General features: G+C 44.9%; 1 protein-coding gene across 1 annotated transcript; it reads left to right on the forward strand.

Moving 5' to 3' along the window:
- Nucleotides 1-149: 149 nt before the first annotated feature.
- LAMP3 (lysosomal associated membrane protein 3) lies at nucleotides 150-18,068 on the forward strand. Its single transcript, XM_054639614.2, has 6 exons — nucleotides 150-959; nucleotides 5,058-5,800; nucleotides 6,895-7,017; nucleotides 9,766-9,823; nucleotides 10,359-10,526; nucleotides 13,844-18,068. Exons 1-6 carry the CDS (start codon nucleotides 914-916, stop codon nucleotides 13,981-13,983), a joined length of 1,278 nt encoding a protein of 425 aa, XP_054495589.2. The 5' UTR covers nucleotides 150-913; the 3' UTR covers nucleotides 13,984-18,068.
- The last annotated feature ends 859 nt before the right edge of the window (nucleotides 18,069-18,927 follow it).

Below are 18,927 nucleotides of genomic sequence, written 5' to 3' on the forward strand. Positions count from 1 at the left end.
ACACCTGGTCACACTCACTCACACTCATGCACACCTGCTCACACTCGCTCACACTCACGCACACCTGCTCACACTCACTCACACCCGCTCACACTCTTGCACACTCGCTCACACTCACTCACACCTGCTCACACTCATGCACACCCGCTCACACTCTTGCACACCCATGCACACCTGCTCACACACTCATGCACACTCACTCACACTCTTGCACACCCGCTCACACTCGTGCACACCCGCTCACACTCACGCACATCCATGCACACCCGCTCACACTCTTGCACACCCGCTCACACTCGTGCACACTCATGCACACTCGCTCACACTCACTCACACCCGTGCACACGCTTGCACACCCACCTTGGCTGGAGCAGCACGGGGCCAGGCAGCACAGGATGGTGGTGCCCATGGGACAAGAGCCCGTGGGCGGCTTTGCTCAGCCCTGTATTACTTTCAGCAGGTGCTTTGTGCAGATGGTCACACCCCTCTCCCTTCTGTGCCTTAACATAAAAGATGGAGTTTGCCCTTAAATAAAGTATTTTTCTAAAGAACACAGGGGAGACACTGATTTACAGCTTTTACAGCTGTAACCCTCTGCTGGGGCACTCTGCACCAGGTTCTCACACAGGGAGGGAGATGCACGAAGCTTTCCCTGGCCTCGCAGAGCCCCAGCTCTCCTCCCAGTCAGCCCAGCAGTCATTTCTCTTTTCACTTTCTTTCCTAACCATCATTTATTTCCTTCTGCGCGAGTTTACAGGCGAGAGGCATCGGTGTCCCCCTCTCTCTCCACCTCCTTCCCAGCCATGTGACTGAGCACTCCCTGCAGCCAGTGAAACTTTTCAGTCCGCAGCAGAGCTGGGTTTGCTCTGCACCGGCTCCGGGAGAAGCAGCGCCTCTCACAGCCGTGCTGGCCATGGGGAGGAGCGCATGGCAGCTCATCTCGCTGACCCTCGCCTGTGGTGAGTAACAGCATCATTTCTACCTGGAAAACGGGACATTATGTCAGTCTGGTTTCCTTGCAGTCAGGACAGCACCCAACAGACTCAAAACTTTGGACAGTTTTGTTGCTAACACTGAGGGTGCTTTCAGTCAAGTCCCACTGCTAAGAAATAACCATACCTGCTGTTCATTGCCTCTGCTATACCCTCAGTTTGACACACACAGTGTATCCACCTGTTTCGTTTTTAAGATACACTTAGTTTTTGATGTTTTCCTCTGTATTTTCCCTTGAACTCTTGTGGTGGCATAAACTCTGTGTGAAGGAGTCAGTTCCAAGCCTTGTTAGAAGCAGACTTTTTTTGGCTTTGCTTTTCATAATTAAAAATAATTTCCAGACCTGCTGATCTAACTGAAAATCTTGAGTGAGATAAACAGGAAAGAAAAAGCTAAGGAAGCATTGCTCGAGTCATTAATTTATCTGCATTGCAAGATGCAGAGCAGGATCAGGAAAGCAGGAGTGAGGCAGGAGCTTGGAGAAGACAGGCTGGGGCTTCTCTCAATGACAAACCCCATCAGAGTCACCATCTGATCCTTAATGCTGCTCTGTGAAAATCTGGGGAGCCATACACATGAAGTCTCCCAGTCACTGCTCAACACCTGCAGGAGCACCAAATTAGCCTGGTGAAGAGGACAAAATGTGATTTAATCTGTGGAAGGGCCAAGGGTTTGAGCTTGCTGTTGGGTGTGCTTTGCCATCAGCACACGGGGATGACAGAAAGAACAGCCCTGTCCCCCTCCAGTCCATGAGCAGGGAAAGTGCCCAGGGACTTGACCACGAGCAGCTCCTGCTGTATCTCTCTGCTTTCCCATGCCTGCTTCATAGCCAAAGTCTGCTGAAACAGCCCCAAAACATACAGATGAAAGGGAGAGCAAGATCAGACTGAGTAGCAACACTAATAATTCAGTGGTCAGCAATCACTTTTGACCAGAAAGAACTTGTTTCCTCTGTTCTTTACCCGATTTTGATCTTTCCTTTAATAATTTGTTGTGATGTTTTATTAATGTCACAAAGTCAAGTCCTTCTATGCAGACAGGGAATGAAACATAACTAGTGGAGAACAACACTGTGGGACAGCTGAACAGATGAGTGTGGTTAGATGAAAAGGGGATGAGTTTCTATCACACACCCCAGCACAGACTGAGAAATAGCACAGCCAGGCCATGGCACTGAGCACTCAGCTTCCCACCATAACACCTGGGAGCACAGCAGGGATGTTCTTGTGACCAAAACTTGTCCCCAAAGCATGAAAAAGGGATCTCCAGGCCCAGACTGGGAACAGTGAATTTCTGAGAACTGTGCTGGTCCATTTCTGGGAGTTTTTTCTGGAGCATTGCAAGGAGGCTGTCAGGGCTCCCACACAGCCCTCAGCATCTGTTACACACAATTTTGGTGCTGAAGTGAGACAAGGGGACTGCAGCTGCTTGCTCTGGGAAGATTCACCCCAGGGCACTTGCATCCCTCAAACAAAATGTTGCTTGGATGAAGTTTTGAGTTGGCATTATAGGAGGGGGAAAAAAAGGAAACTACTGGGGGTGCAGAGCTGCCACTCCTCGTGTTTCTGTGGCCTGTTCTGTTCTGCTGGCAGAGCCACAAAAGGCTGTGCTGGGGGAGTTGTGCTCTCAGCTGCTTTCTGAGCTGTGCCAGGCTCCCAGAGAGGAACCTGGCCATGCCAAGGAGCCATGGAATCCTTCCCAGCCTCAGCTGGAGGGTAAGCCAGGGACTCCATGGGCCCATCTGCCCCTTCACCCAGCAGGGCCACCAAACCACCTCCAGCAGCCCCCCAAACACAGCCAGTGCCAATGGGGGCAGCTGGAGAGGGATCCCTGCCCATCCCTGGGGGCTGCTGTGGCCAAATGCCTTTTGGGAAGACCAAGCCAAAGGATTTAGCAGTGTGGCCATCATGCACTGGCAGAAACCCCTAAATTCTTGGAGGAACAGTCTGGTAGTCACCCAGTGAGCAAGAACCATGGGCCATTCCAAAGACATTGCTGGCTGCACCCCTCAGGTCACCCTGTCTTGCTGAATAATGAAAAGTAATTGGGTTGAAATGACCTTTTGAGGAGTTTTTTTTAAAAGCTATGGGTGATATTCTAATGTCACTTCAATATTTCTTTCTACATCTGTGTAACCTGGTCAGTAATCAAAACCAATCTGTGAGCTGAAAACTAAGACCTACAGACAATTTAGGACTCGTGTAAATTTAAATATGGATTGTTTCACAGTCTTAGAGGGGAAGAAAGAGTGAAAATTGCAACTTCTTCTTTCTTGTTTTTATCATGCTGATACACTTGGATGCAGCTACCCATAAGTGGTGCATGGCAACTGCTCTGGCTTTCCCCTGGCCCCACAGAAGGAGATCAGTCATCTGATATACAGCTCTGCATCAGCTGTGGCAAAGCATAGGGGAAAGAAAGAAAATGAACTAAAATATCATATGAATTATGCATTTTTAGGTTCATTTTGAGAAAAATCAGAATATTTTTGAGGTTTTTCAACTGTCTCAAGTTGCATTTTGATGGTAACACCTAAAGTGGCAGTCAGGTGTGTTCTGTACAGCTCAGAGTGAAACCCAGGCAATTTTAGGAGTATGGAGTATTTACACCTGCATTTCTGCTCTTCTCCAGCATTGCCATTTTTAAGGGAAAATTGTGGTAAGGGTTAAGATCTGTGCCTCTGCTCTTTTTTCTTTGATTTTTATCTTTAATTTGATTCAAAACCCAGTAAGTTTTATTATTCTTACTTAGATTATGTGTATCTGAAAATGGTTAGACTTTGTGAATTCAGTTATTATTGAAGATCTCTGTTCATGATGAGTGACAGTAAATAAGTGAATAAATGGAAGAACTTGTGAGATTTCAGCCATTTTCACTCCAAATGTGCCTCTGGCATTAATGTATCCTGATACTCTAATCTCAGCAGCCTGCCTGCCATCAACTTTGACACCAATTCATGAGAAATTTCTTTGAAAGAACCAGTGTACAGTGAACTCAGACATGTTGAGGCATTCTCTGTGGAGCTGTACTGCTGGGAATATGAGCTATCTTGGACTTTTGGGTCCCTTCTGTCTCCAAATGGGAGAATTTATCTCTGTCCTCCCACTAATTTAGGCAGTAAAGCATTTAACTACCTGTACCTTCATGTACATCAAAGAATTCACAAACATCAGTGATTTATTTCTTTAACTCAGCCTTGTCTTTCCAGAGTCTTGTTGCACACTCACAAAGACTCAAGCAGAAGAGTTGTGACATTCAAATATTCTACAGTGTACTTTCCCATTTTTTATTCACTTCTATATTTACATTTAGGAGCCAGTTAATTTTTTTTCACTTCTGCAAGAGACACATTTCTGTAAATGTTATTAGGTGGAAGCATAATTTTGGTATTCTAACTATTTCCTAATGTGGTCCAAAATGCTCCTGGATGCTGCGCCCTAATTTTTTTTTCATTTCTGAAAGCTCATCACTTAGAGGGGTGGTTTTTCTTTGGGTTCTTCCAGGAGGAAGAACTCCAGGGTTCAAGCTGACATTGCTACAACAAAATAAATACCTGGAATTTCCCTGTTCCCAGACTGGTTTCCCAGACTTGTGAATCACTGTAAGACCATGACACTGCCTCACTTCCTTCACACACACAGACACATCCCCACTCCCTACACTTTGTTGGTAAGAAACCAACCCCTCTGGCCTCTACACCCACTTCATCTTCCTTAGACCTCAATAATTTGCTTCCAGCAAATCCTGCTGAACTACCTCCTGCAGGGAATTCTTGTGCTGCCTGGGGATTGTGCAAGGTCTGCTTCCTCCGTGTGTGGAGAGCTGGGAGCCAGTTTGCTCCCCTGGAATGGGAATACTCAGAGGTGTGAAGCTTGGGGGATTGGTGTCTAGCTGTGGATAGTCCTACAAGGTGTCTGCCTTCACTCTCCTATCATGACTGGAGCCAAATGAAAGTGAAATTGTATCACACATTTGACAACAAAGCCAGTGCAGGTATGTTGTGGTTATCAACATAAAAGTGAAGTCTAAAGGTTTCTAGACTACTGACTTTAGTTTCTTTGCAGCATTTTCCTCCTGCTTTGCTGAAGTGGCCCTGGGGGTTGAACTGTCTCCAGAAACCACATCCTTCCACCAAATGGCTACTTCTGCTCAGTCGCTTTCCTTTTATCATTCCTCGCCCCATCAAAGCACCACAGTTCATCTTGCCAGCACAGACCCTCTTCAAACAACACCCACGAGCCACAGAACGATTGAGCAGACAAGGGAGCAGCTGCAGGCAGCATCAGCTGCAGGCCAGCCCACGGCAGGAGCAGCAGCACCATCCCCAGCCCCTGCAGACAGCCCCAGCACGGCCGGCCAGACTGCGGCCCCGGCCATGCCCTCACTTACAGCTGCAGCCAAGAACACAACCTCTGCCCCTGTGTCCTCCACCAGGCATGGCACGGGACCACTTGTGAGCACAGGAACTGCAGCAGTGGCCACCAACACCTCCCTGAAGCAGGAGACAGCGAGCACCCAGGGGACAGCTGCCAGCACGGCCACCAGCACGCCGAGGGCCGGGCCCAGCACACGGTCACGGAGACAAACAACAGCCACGGGTGATCCAACAGCCACGGCCGTGACCAACACAACAGGCACCCATGCAGGGACACAGACAGCCCACACGTCCCCTGCCAGCACAGTGAGACCCTCTCCCACCCCAGAGCCCTCTGCCATCCCCACAGGCACCTACACCATTTCTGATGGGAACGGGACCTGCGTCAAAGCCGTCATGGGCCTGCAGCTGATGGGCCGAAATACACAGCAGGTGAGGTGGTGCTGAGCTTTTAGTGACTTCATTAATTAGCAGGAGCTTTTTCTTCCTCTTTCCAAGCCATTTTCAGAATTAGCTTCTATGATCAAAATAAGGGGTTTGCTGCCAGTCTAAGGCCCCTCATGCCACAGCATCCCCACTGCTGTACCCTCTCTGGCCTGTGTGATGATGATGCCAAGGGGATGTAAAGGTGCTCTCAGTGATATTTGTGTGGCAGCAATGCTGGGGCAGGGGAGCAGCCTGCAAGGTTATTTGTGCTTCCCACAATGGAAGGTTAGTTAAAATCTGAACTGACTTCAGGTAAGAGCTTGACATTGTGATTTGCAATGAAAGCAAGAAATTGCCAGTTCACAGACTTGGATTTAGAGGTGGGCTGTCCAGATGCTGATGTATGGACATTTTAGGACATTGGGAACTGCCAGGTCCTGAAGAGCTGCTCCTCTCTCCTAGAAGTGATCCACTGAGAATGATTCAGCAACAGATGCCATACAACCTGAAATGGCAATTGTGTCCCTCAGGCTTAAGGTTTTTTTGCCTCAATTAATACACCATATAGAGCTACATCCTCAGGCTCTGGAGTTCTTATGCCATCCCTGTTACACATACAAATACTCATGTTTGATGTCTGAATATTGCTAACATAGGAAGAGTGACTAATGTTGGTAAAGGTAATTTTCATCCCTTTTCTTGGCAGAAGCCAGGAAGGGAGCAGGATTCCCAACCTCACCATAGTGAGATGTTGATAATAATATAAGGTACTCCCTCTCTGTAAATTACCACTCATACTCACCTGACTCTGCCTGAATCATCAGTTCACTGAATGAACAGAAACCAAGTATTTTCTGCCAGCTTCATGCACTGGAACAGTTCAGTGATGTGTCAGACAACCACCAGTGCTGGTTCATAAGTGGGGAACAACCCTGGCAGGCAGCAGTTTGGCTGCCACCACCACTAGCCTGTTCATTCAGCCACACAGAGCCTGTCTGGGGGCATAAAAAGGGCAAATCTCTGCATGTTTTAAAGTTATTAAATCTCTGCATGTTTGCTTTCATTCATCAGCAGCCCTGCAATGTCTCTTTTCTCCACAGGAGCAGATGGAATATGTGACTGTCAACCCCAATATGACAAAGATATCTGGAAGCTGTGGGATGGTGCAGTCTGAGCTGAACTTAACTTTTAGTGGAGGATTTGTAAACATCACCTTTGTAAAGGTAATTGTTGCATTTAGAGGGAAGGAGTGTTTAGGACTGGAAAGCAAGAACAAAGCAAAGCTGCCTTTGATCCAGCTTGAGCTGTGGGAAAAGGCATTTTATCCATCTCTGTGCTTGTTTTCCATCTGTATATAAGGCATGGTTACTCCTGTTCTACCCAAAGGGCCAGAACCAGAGAACCATGCTTTAATTAATTCAGATTGGAAAATACCTCTGCAGGCTGCCTGTGCAATGTCGTGCTCACAGTACAACTGACTTCAGTGTTAGATCAGCTCTGTTTGAACTTTCCATTTGGAAGGGAAGGGTAAGCACAGTACTCTGCCATTCTCTGACAGAAAGTGCCAGAGAGTAATGTTAAAGCTGCTCATCAAGCAACACAAAGTCTAGGAATATCCAAGCAAAATTTGAGTCTTTTTTTACATAGGTAAAAGTCTCATGGTAGGGGAGGTCAGATCTGCTGTTTGCATTGGAGTGGTGCAGAGGGAAGGGGTTTGGGACTGGAGTCCCTGTGCAGGAACAAGGTGTGCTGGGAGCTGACTCTCACTGTCAAGTTGCTCTCAGCCATTTGTGTCCCCTAAAAGCCAGCTGGGGTTGTCAAATTCAAAGGACAGCCTGTGCAGTTTTAAGTGCCCAGGAGCTATGACACATCCACAGCTGAAGGAGTCTAATTTCATCTAATTTCTGAGTGGAGAATTCCAAACAAGTGAACTGCCAACAACAAAATTGTAGATAAGTGGCCTTAAAATGCACCACACCAGGGAGACCCTATAAACACACAGAGAAACTTGGACAAGATGAGAGATCCTGCTTACACAGTGGGAAACGGAGCTTTGTTTTTGACATTGTATCTATTAATTCCAAATTCCCCACTGGGGCCACATCACATGCAGGTGTGGCTTTCACACAAGCTACCAAGAGTGCTGCAGCTTTTACAAGCACAGGAGATGATCCCTGAGAGCAGCCATCCTCTTGCTAAATCAGGGATTTGCACATTTTGGAAGGCAGCACTATTTACCTGAAAGCTGTAAGGGCTGGGTGATGATGCCAGCAGAGGTAAAACAGAACTAACACTGTGCATGAAGTCATTAATGGGCAGGGAGGAATGGGCAGGAACATGGCTGGATCCCATCAAACTCGGGCAAGTGTAATGAACATCAAGGCCACATCCTGGAGCTCCACAGCAGCTGAGAGCTTCATCTGGCCATCACTGCTGATCTGTGTCCTTCAATTAATCAAGCTAAATGTCAGTCTTGCAGCCTGGTTCCAAGCTGCAAGTCTCAAATTAGAGACAATTAAGAAAAGTACAAATGGTTAATCAGTCATTTTCATAAAAAGCCCAAGAGGGAACAGGAAATTATACCCCACATGTGTCATTAATTCTTGAACGGAGAAAATATTTCGATTAGTAGTCATCTTTATTTTAGCTTACGGCTAAAAGTTTTCTAAGAGCTACAGAGGAAAAGTAAGGTAAAAAATGAAGGAGCTCTTTCAAAACAAGGGATCAGTTCAGACTCTGAGTGTTTGCTTTAAATGTGTGCTTCCTGCAACAAGAGGAGCATTTTTGGTGTTACAAGAATCCTTAGGGAAAGGCTGGGGATTCAAGTACCCACGAAAGCCCCCAGGTTGCAGCAGTGCTAAGGAGAGTGATGTGAACCTTTAGGAGGTCCTTGACCTGCCTTGCCCTGAAAAAGGTGGTTTTTGGCACAGCATTAGACAATGCACCCTCCACTTAAAGATAAGCCTCAAGAGCATAGCAGGGCTCAGCTTGGACTGCTTTGAAATTCAAGTTAATAAGAAAACAGTTTGCTGCTGGCTCTTTGTGTTTAGTCCCCACAGCCTCTCTCAGTGCTTTGAAGCAGGAGTGCCCCAGCAGTGGCACTTGTGGCTGTCCTGTGGGAGAGGAGCTGGCTCAGGCCCCGGGGCTGGGGTGGCAGAGGAGAGGGGCTGGTTCATTGCTCACCACTCCAGTGGCCTCCATGAAAGGGCTTGAAAAAGGGAAGTTGTGCAACCAACCCACAAGATGTGAAGTAGGAGCAGGTGTTTTCCCCAAGCAAAGTTTTTAACCGTGGCCAAGCAGAACTGCCATCCAAAAATGGTCATATTTATGTCTTTAAGTTGGAATGATGCTGAGAACCTCTCCTCTGGTGCATTTCTTTCTTCAATTTTCCAGCTCCATCCTACAAGTGCACAGGAGACATTCAGGTAATTTATCCACCAGCTGCACTCATGAATCCCTGTGTGCCCACAGCAGGAATTAAACAGGGTAGCAGGGCTGCTGCATGAGGCATCACATTTTACTGCAACATTGCTACCAGGGAGAAGCTCCCAGGGCTGGCTCTTGCCCTGTGGCACCCCAGGGGAGAGCAGTGTCCAGGCTGCACCAGGGTTTCAGGGCACATGTGAACAGGACACCTGGCTGGAAATTCTGTTCTGTGCTGTTGTGCCAGGTGCTTTCCATGTCAGCAATCTTCCTACTATTGGTTATCACAAGTATCTGAGGAGTGCCCAGCTTGAGCAGTTTGTGTAAAATGACATCTGTATGGCCCCATTTCATTGAACTGGTGATGCAGCTGAGATTTGGAAAAGAAAAAAAAATCCAAGAGAGTTGGTTCTTGGGTCTCAAAGGTGGTGCTTTACAAAGTGTTCCTTTGGGAAATTCCTTATGACCATTTTGTGGAGGTAAGCTGTGTTTCTTTCCCCTGCATATATGAGCATGTATTATGAATAAAGATACATCTTCTTTTGCAGCAAGCTCCAAGTTACTCTGTCACTAAAATTGAGAGCAGAATACAGTTATCTTCTGAAGGTCAGTGATTTTAACCTGTCTTAATTTCATATCAAACTGTTCTGGGTGTGGGATAAGCTTTCAGATCTTTAAAACACTGGATGTTGCAAATACGTGTTTTATCAAGCTTTCAATGTGTCATTCACCTAAATCTTGTGGTATAAAAAAGGAAGAGAAGGGGCCTGGCTGCAGTTACATCACTATTACTACATTTTCTTTTTGATCTCAAAAGCTTTCCCTGCCCCACTCTTTCAGAATAGAGATTACTTCAAACCTTGCCTGCTCCTGTGAGATTCTAACCCCCTCTTGCTGACTCAATTTGTTAAAATGTGATTTGAAGAAGCATCTGAAATTTTAGCCAGTTTTTCAGACCTAAGCTCAGCTGAGTTGTCCATTGATAGTTAAAGCACTCATTTAAACATGTAAGAAGAATAAGTGATAGTTTATGGAGAAAATGTTCTGTGCTTTATTCACCTCTGGGACCATTTTACCTCAGGAAGGTGTTGGTTCCAATGGAGTCAGTGTGGATTCTCATCTGTCTCTCTCTGGCCTCCAGGTATGCTTTACTATGCAGCCCTAAATGAGAAGCTGTTCACAACAAAGCTGGGGAATTCCTTTAAGTGTGCCAGCAGGCAAACCTTCCCCTTGGAGAACAATTTCCAGATCCTCTTTGTTCATATGCAGCTGCAGGCCTTTGACATTGTGGGTGACCAGTTTGGAAAAGGTGAGTAGAAGGATACTTTTCCACCCTTCCCAGATCTACAGCACTCTGCTGGCCTGATGGATGAAATCTGCTAAATTATACCCAAACACATCCCACTGCTGTTTTCTCAACCTCTTCTGAGTCATTTCCAACACAGTGCTAATACCTATGGAGGATGGAAAAATATCTTTCCCCCCTGCATTCAGTACCTTCTGTTTCACCTTCTCATTAAAAATGTTCAGCTCTACAGCCACAATTTTCTTCTTCATCCATTCTCTCCTGGAACAAGCAGAGGTGTGTTCACCACCACTGCACCCAAACCCCAACGTGCAAAGTTCATTTCCAGGTCACTGTTCTCAATATAGCCAGATTTCAGATTTTAGCTATTCTAAAAGGCTCCTGATACTCACTCAACTGCAGCAGCAAAACTGTCAGCTAATAAGGGATATTTGTGAATGCAGGATGATATTTTCAGAGCAGCTGTGTCTAGACATGATGAAATGTGCTCCTGAGGAGGAGCACAACTGGCCCACTCCCAGCTTCAGAATTAAACATGATGCTCATCTCTTCAGTTTGTCTTTTCTTGGAGAAGTGCCACAAAGAAGCAATCAGGTATCGCAGTAAAAGACAAAGACCAGAGAGGGGGACTCAGTGGGACCTTGTGATCTCTTTCAAGTTGTCCATTTTCTCATTTCTGTGGCTTCCTCTCAGGGCATTTCCATACAAGGACTCAGGTGCACAGAGGGGCTGACCAGCTCTCCAGCCCTTCAGATGCAGGAATAAGACATTTTCTCTTCTGCCACTTGTCTTTCTGTGTGCTTACAAAATACTGCCCCGTATTCTTTTTACTTTAGATCTGTCTTTTGACTGTTTGGCTCTGTTTGACCAATTCTTCTCCTGTTAGGTCACCATTTTGGTTATCTTTTCCATTCTAACAGGGATATAACGGGAAACAGCATTTGGGGCTTTTTAAAGACATAGTCTTTCTCCACACTGAGAAGCCCATCTGTACTCTCATTCTGTGGAGAATTTTTTCATGCAATAACAATGAGCTGGAAGAATTCATGGGATCCCATCTGGTCCCTGCATTCCCATTCAAATGTGTACAATGAATGATATTACTGATGGGACTAGGTATGGTCTCACCTCTAGGAGAGGCTCAGCTGAGAAAGATGCTCTCTGTTCCTCCTTCTCTCTCTCCAAGTCAGACCAATCTCTGCTAGTCAATGCCATGTAAAAATTTAAATTAGTTTTTCCTTTTAATCAGAGAGCTGAGAAAGCAGCTCCCACCTCTGAAATAATTCCCCTGTGGCTATAAAACAGTCATGAAACGGTGGTGTATTGGCTGCATGTGCAGATTCTGAAAAAGAAAATCCCCAGTGAAGGAATGACTAAACACATCATCAGCCTCATCCCCTGGGGTGTCTCAGGACTGATAGTTTCACTTCTGTTGCTCCTGATTTGCTTATCTTTAAATGGGGAAGAAAAAGAAAACATTAATGGTCACTGGTTTCAAGTTCCTTACAATTTTGTACAGATTACAGCACTGTTATATCAATAGCTTGATCTGTTTGAGTCTAGAAATCTGTAAAAGAGCCTTCTGTACTTCATTGTATCAGAAACAGTTTCCAGAGTTCATAGAGTTCATTCCTTCATTCCCAATGTTTCATCAAAGCAAAATGGCCAATTCAAACATCTTTGGTTTTTGCAACACTTAGATGCAAGTACTTTTCAGCTCATTTAACAGCAGGTTACATTAACCAGACAAAGCTTTTAAAAGGCAACCTCTAATGGAATGCTCATGCTGCTGGCTTTGTGGCATTGCATCACCATCTGGATTAGAGCAGAAGAGGGTCAGACTTTGGGAAGAGCCAGGTGGAGGCTCTGGAGCTGTGACATGATGTCATGGACTCCACATGTTCCATGGGCTCGTTGCCCACTGACAGTACAAAATTCCCCTGGGGGAAAAGCCCAAGCCAAGCTACAACCTGTGCCAGCACAGTCATGGAATAAGAGCTGAGGTTTTGATCTCAGAGTGCTGTCAATCCTGCCTCAGAACAGCCCCAGGGAGTGAGAGGGAACAGGGTGTTGGATATATCCTGGCTATAAACTGGATTTGCTGCTGAGCTGGGATCCACTGTGGGGTTTAGCTGTGGGGTTTAGCTGACCACACTGCCCTGCTCAGAGAACAGTTTGCTCTGCAGCTGCCACTCAGAGCAGCATGACAGAGGTCTGTCTTTCCTTGGAGCATGAGGGAGATCATTCCTGTAGAGCCAGTGGGAGATGTAGGTCTGATCCAATTCTGGGATAACACATTAGTGGCCATTCCCAGACACTGCCTTCATTCCCAGGACTACACTTGTATTTTGAATTTGAGGCTGATCCTGCCATTGTTACTGGGTAAATTTTCCATTTCTGTCAGTGGCCCACATGGTGCAGTCTGTCCATAGGAAAGATGCCAATTTACTTCAGTCTAGAAGTTCACTTTAAAGTAATAAGTTTCTGTTTAATCAGGGGATGATTTGAGTATTCATTTGGGTAGGAACTGGCTGAGAAAGCCAGAATTTGCCCTCTCTGTAGCTAAGAGGTATGTTTGGAGTGATATCTTTGTATGGTCCTTCAGAAATATGATTTGTGTATGATACCATCATATGTACAACAAAATTGCAAAGGTACTGCTAAAGCAACTCTCTGGACTATGTCCAAGGCTTCTCCCTTCCTAATCTCTGAATGTTCTGAGTTAGCCACCATTATCTACAAATACTCTGAATTAAACAGAGAGAATAATTAGAATTTGATTTTGATTAGAAAACACTGACTTAACAAGGATCCCTACTGCACTAGTGATGTGCTGGACTATGGGCTTCTGTCTCTGGCCTGATCCTCTTCACTGGGAAGAAGCAATCAGATGTCACACAGGAGCAGTTTTTGACCATGCAGGATGTCTTGCTCTTTATTTTCAGGCTGGCACTTTGTATTGTGATGCTCCCATCTGCTTTTGGGAACAAAGCCCCTGCTGTGTGTGTGCTGAGTGGTGAAACAATTCCTGCAGATGTGAGGGAGAAGAGCCACTCTCCAGGGAAGCACAGAGCTACTGCAGAAGGGGCAAGGATGGTTTTCTTGAGATAAGTCTCACCACAGATAAAAAGTGTAGTAAATATAGTGTAGTAAGTATAGTATATATACTATATAGTAAGTATATAGGAAAAAGAAAGAAAAAACAAAGCAAGGTTTTGAGAACTTCTGGCTTATATTTGCCAACTTTACTGGAATACAGATGTACAGTTTAGGAGTATGGTGTTCTGCTGTAACATTCTCTGATTTCCTTTTCCTTTCAGAAGAAGAATGTTTTCTTGATAGAAACGGCAAAGTAGCTCCCATTGCAGTGTGCCTGAGTATCCTGGGATTGTTTGTCATTGTGTTTGCCACCTTCCTGATCTCCAGGAGGAAGCCACAGAGAGGATATGAACGCATCTGAGGTGCCCTTGTGCTTCCAAGTGTGTGCAGCAAGCAGAGAAGTCACAGGAGTTTTGCTTCTGCCTGAAAATCTCCCTGCCCTGAAGCCACATTTTTAAGTGAGATGACACCATGTGTTTACAGCTAATGAATGTTTCTGGAAGGAGTTCTTTTAAGGTGGGAAGGAGAGAACTCACACCTTCTGCTTTAGGCTATTCTTAGCATCTAATTTAGATGTAGTCCAAAATGAGGAGCCTAAATTCTCTCTGTTGTTAACAAAGGAGGTCATTCAGATCACCTAAGCCAGATTCCTAAAAATAGCTTAAAGCAAGCAGTATCACTATCCCCCAGAAAATCCATCAGGTTTGTTAATGATGGTTAGATTTATCAAAAGATGTAAATCTGACCTTCAGGTGAATAAACCAGAAGGTTTAGAATAAACCAGCTACAGACAACCCTGCTGAGCGAGAGCTCACTGAAAGCTTTTTTCAGAACACAGTGAGTGCCAAAATCTCAGGGGAATTGTCAGTGTGACTCCACTCACAAGCAAGTTCTCCAGTCCTACACACAGTTACACTTCCTAAACTCCTGGGGTTCTCCCACTAAGCCCTTTGCAAAGACAGAGTGGTAATTGTGACTCTTACCCTGGAGCTGAATATGTTCCTGGTCTTGTGAGAGCTCAGGAATCCCCCATGTGCTGTTCAGACATGGGCCTGTCACAGTGACCACACTGAGCCCAGGAAATGTCCTCTGCTGGGGCAACAGGGTGGTCCCTTAATCCAGGAAGATCCCACTCACTGGAAATGCCTGGGATTAAGTGGCCACCACTGGAGCACCTGCATGAGGTCCATGAGAAATGGAAATCCACTGATGCTGTATGGTCAGGGTTTCAGTGGGAAATAAAAGCTTGCACAGGCCTTGGACAAATCTGCCCAAAAGTGAGTATTCTCCAGTGTGCTCACAGATGAGCAGCTGGATTTTCATATGGAAATAATCTGGAGTTGCTTTAAAGCACACTGATACACTCTGTAGTCTATTTCCTGCTGAACCAATGATGAAGGCATGAGAATAGTAATTGCTTTTGAGATTTAAGTCCAGCTCATGTTCTTTGTTGTAAGAAGGAAAAGTTCCTTGTCACAAAAGATTTACATGGGCAGAAATGTGCACATACACACACATACACGTATGCACATGCCACACAATCTGCTCACTGGAGCAAATGACATCAAGATGATAAGAAATTATGTATAAAAGCATTTGCAAAAGAGAAAATAATATTCAATAAGAGCACACTTCCTCCAAGGAGTTAGGCTAATGGCTTAAATTTTACTAATAAAAGTTTGGCCTGGAAAAGGACTGTGGAATGGCACTCATTAAACAAAAGAAAGATGAAGTCATAGGCAAAAATGCCTTGACAGTTTAATCTGTATCTAAACAAAAAAGAAATGCTGGGAGTTAATTTAATTTCTATGAATAATGGCCCAAATTCTCTGCAGTTTTTAATGGTGATGAAACCTCACTGGATTTTCACTGGATAAAATTGATGGTTATGTCATATCAGATATTCCCTTAAGTATTTTAAAAATAGTTTTGATATTTTACTAGTATTTCACCATTGCAGTTTACTTATTCAAATGAAGAAAGAAAAGAAATTCTTCCATTCTATGAATTAATTAGAGATGTTGGTCTGTGTGAAGCAGGAAACATGGCCATAATGCTCTATAATCAGTATAATATGTAGCTGGAAGTAATTACCATTCTCTAGAAATGTTCCCTTTGAGTCTGAATAAACCAATAAATAAGAAAGATAAAGACAATTTTGAAGCTCTTTTACGCTTGGAGAAACATCAGAACCAGCTGTGAGCACAGGAAGAGCTGAATACATTTATAAGGTAAAACAGCACAAGAAATAGGACACCAAACTTTCAAGACTTGAATACAGACACCATGATTTGGACTGTATTCAGTTGAATACTCAAATTAAAATGATTAAAATGTAAGTATTTCAATTATTCTTTTGCAAAAGGGCTCCAGCATTGTTCATAATGCTTAATGAGCTTTATTGAGCTCATTTTTCCTTCCTCCTTCTCCCCTTAGCAGACAAGCAGCAACTGGACTCAGACCTTGGGCCTAATAAGATCCCTCTAATTCTCAGGGTTACTTAATACTATGAATCTGTTGCTTAGAAAGCAGATTTTTATACTCAAAGCATTCACCTTTTTTAAAAAAATGAGATGTCTGTGAGGAAAGGTAAATGGATGAAGAGCTTCCATTTGAAAATGAGCCTGTGCCTGCAGTGGGGATGTCACTGTCCCCGTCTGCTACACGTGGCCATTTTAACAAAAGCTGCCTAGAAAGCTCAGCACATGGTCTGGCCCTCAGCTGTTCTGCACAGGGATCAGATATCTTTCCCTTGTCAAAGCTGAGTCCCATTTCACCTGTTCTTTGGATTGCTGGACTGTGTGATCTATGTTACTTCTACTGACATGGATATAGCATTCGCTTGTTCTGTTCCGAAAATTTGCTTTATGTTAATAGTCAGTCTTTAATAAAAGTCTGATATCAGCATGAGGACAGAAAAGAGTTACTAATGACTGCTAATTCTGTGGTTAATATTGTGACACCTGCCATTTTTACTAGTGATGCACAAATAATATTTTCCCCCATAGTTTTTTTTTTTCTTTCTTCAGTGAATCAATATGTTGGTATTGAACAATGTTTGGATTCAGATTTATCTTATTTGTTCTTATGCTTTTTCTTGCTATGTTTTGAAGCTGCATTCTGCCATTTGTACATGAATGATACTCTGGGCTTGCTCTAAGGGGCACCGGTGAAGTGCACGTGGTGCAAACCAATGAAACGATTGGATGCTCCCAGGAAATGCTGCCAACATGCAGCAAAATTAATCCAATGGAGTTAGTGCTTTACAGCAGTAACTATCCATTGGAGAAATCCTTACTGCATCAGGAGATCCCAGCCTTGAAGTGCTGCCTTTCTCTCAGCTGTGGCCCAGCCTGCATCCCATCACGTCCATCCCTGATCCCAAAACCCAACCAGCGTGCAGCAGGGATGTGTCAGCATAGCAGGGAGTGTTGCCTCTCCAGATTTAATGCTGAATTAGAATCAGACAGCCCAGCTGCTCCCTGAGCTGCTATGTGCAGCTCTAAAAGCTGATGCCCATGTTTGTTTTCTGCCAGAATATAGGAATATATTTAGCTGGCACTTTTTTACCTAATGGAGTGGCTTTGAGGTGTCCCTCCTACTGGGAAGACTCTATAGGGGTAATTCCTCTTGGTTTGCCAGACTTGCTCTTTTAAACATCTTGTCTGGGGAAGTATCTTGAGCAAAAAGTCCCTAAAAGAACACCATACAAGAGGAGGACATTTGGTAAACTGCTTACACACTAGGTGGGCCATAATGGCCCTGCTGTGGGGCAGCAGGGTAGTTTTGGCTGTGGGAGGAGACAAAGCTGCAGCTGGGTGCCAGAGTGACTCAGCAGCCCCAGCCCACTTCTTCCTCAGCTACAGGCTCAGACCAACCCAGCCCTGAACCAGAAGGTGCTGATCAGGGTGATGGGGTGCACTGATGATGTGGTGCATTGATGATACATCCACCAGGGAAGCAAAGCTTAACTTCTGTGCAAGTGTGTGCTGCTCAGGAGGCCATGGGGCCATCCCAGGACTGAGGTGAGCACATCCCCACATCCTGATGGCTCCCATGCTCTGCTGCAGCTCCCATGCCAGACCATCCCCTGTGGTCTCTGCGCACCCAAGACAAAATGAGGGTCTTGGGTGTGCAGAGAATCTCAGAAACACAATGATGTCACACATAGATAAGTCACTGAGGAGTTTAAAAAGCAGGGTTTAATTTCCTTCAGTTCTTTCTGTTCTCTGATGGACAAGCACAAATTAAGAAACAGCTGTTAATTCAGTTGAAAGAGGAAGAGAGATTAGATTGGCATCTTGAGTATCTGAACATGGCTTGGCTGATCACTGTTAGCTTGCTATAATGTATGGCTGCTAAAAATAACTTGCTATGAGAAGTAAGATATGCTCTTTATTTTTCTATTATTGGTGTTTCCGTAATAAAGGCTGTATTTAATCCTTAGGTGTGCAATGATTTTATCTCTGAAATGTCTGAGTGAGTCTCACATGTTGTGCTCTTCATGAAGCAAAGGTTCTTAGATGGACTGCAGGAAAGCAGAAGACATGGTAAAGATGGGGGTGAAAAAACAATTTGCTGCCAGCAGCTGATTGAGGAACTTTGCTGTGGGACAAGTGCCAGTGAGGGCAGCACAGAGGCTGTAACTTCCCTCAGGGATAAAATACCAGGATTATGCTTCACTTCATTTCTGGTGTCAGTGCACATCCCTACACGATGGATAATTTAATGTCACAAGGTGAAAACTTTGCAAGCCCCTTTATTTGTCCTTCAGAAGAAAAGCAGGGCTGCCTGGGGAGCAGGGGCAGTTTGCTCTGCTCTTTGGTACTTGCTTGGCCTGGTACAGTGTTAAATTTGGTGCCACACTTGCACCTATTTAGATTCCTTCCTTCTTCATGTTTTATAAGCTGGGCTGATAAATACACACTTGTGTGTGTGAATTAGGCCCTCAAAGGCTGCTGGTGTTTCAAAATTCTTTCTTGACAAGGTTTAGTGGCAGATGGAGGAAAAGTCAACTATTTTACTTAAAGGCAAAAGTCCCCATCTATGAGTCACACCCTGGACTGTCCCAGAGGCACAAAGGTTTGGAATTCATTGAAGAAACCTTTGCACCAGAATATTTAGGAGAAAAAAGGAGGTATATTTTTTAAGCATCAATTTGAGCAAAATAACAAGCATGAGAAGAGAAGGATTTCTGTGGAGTTAACCCTTTGTGATTAAGGTGACAAGACTTGGACAGGACTTTCTTCCTCACGTCCAGGGCGGTGGCCATTGCATGCCAACAAGGCAGGGGGATGTGGGTCTG

This window comes from Agelaius phoeniceus, chromosome 10 (assembly GCF_051311805.1).
Source record: "Agelaius phoeniceus isolate bAgePho1 chromosome 10, bAgePho1.hap1, whole genome shotgun sequence".
Classification (NCBI taxonomy): domain Eukaryota; kingdom Metazoa; phylum Chordata; class Aves; order Passeriformes; family Icteridae; genus Agelaius; species Agelaius phoeniceus.

What these genes read in the sequence shown, in the direction of transcription:
- LAMP3 (XM_054639614.2), top strand. Translation starts at nt 914, where the DNA reads ATGGGGAGGAGCGCATGGCAGCTCATCTCGCTGACCCTCGCCTGTG. An exon ending in CTCGCTGACCCTCGCCTGTG is followed by an intron (nt 960 to 5,057) that starts GTGAGTAACAGC and finishes GTTTCTTTGCAG; the next exon opens with CATTTTCCTCCTGCTTTGCT. An exon ending in TAAACATCACCTTTGTAAAG is followed by an intron (nt 7,018 to 9,765) that starts GTAATTGTTGCA and finishes CTTCTTTTGCAG; the next exon opens with CAAGCTCCAAGTTACTCTGT.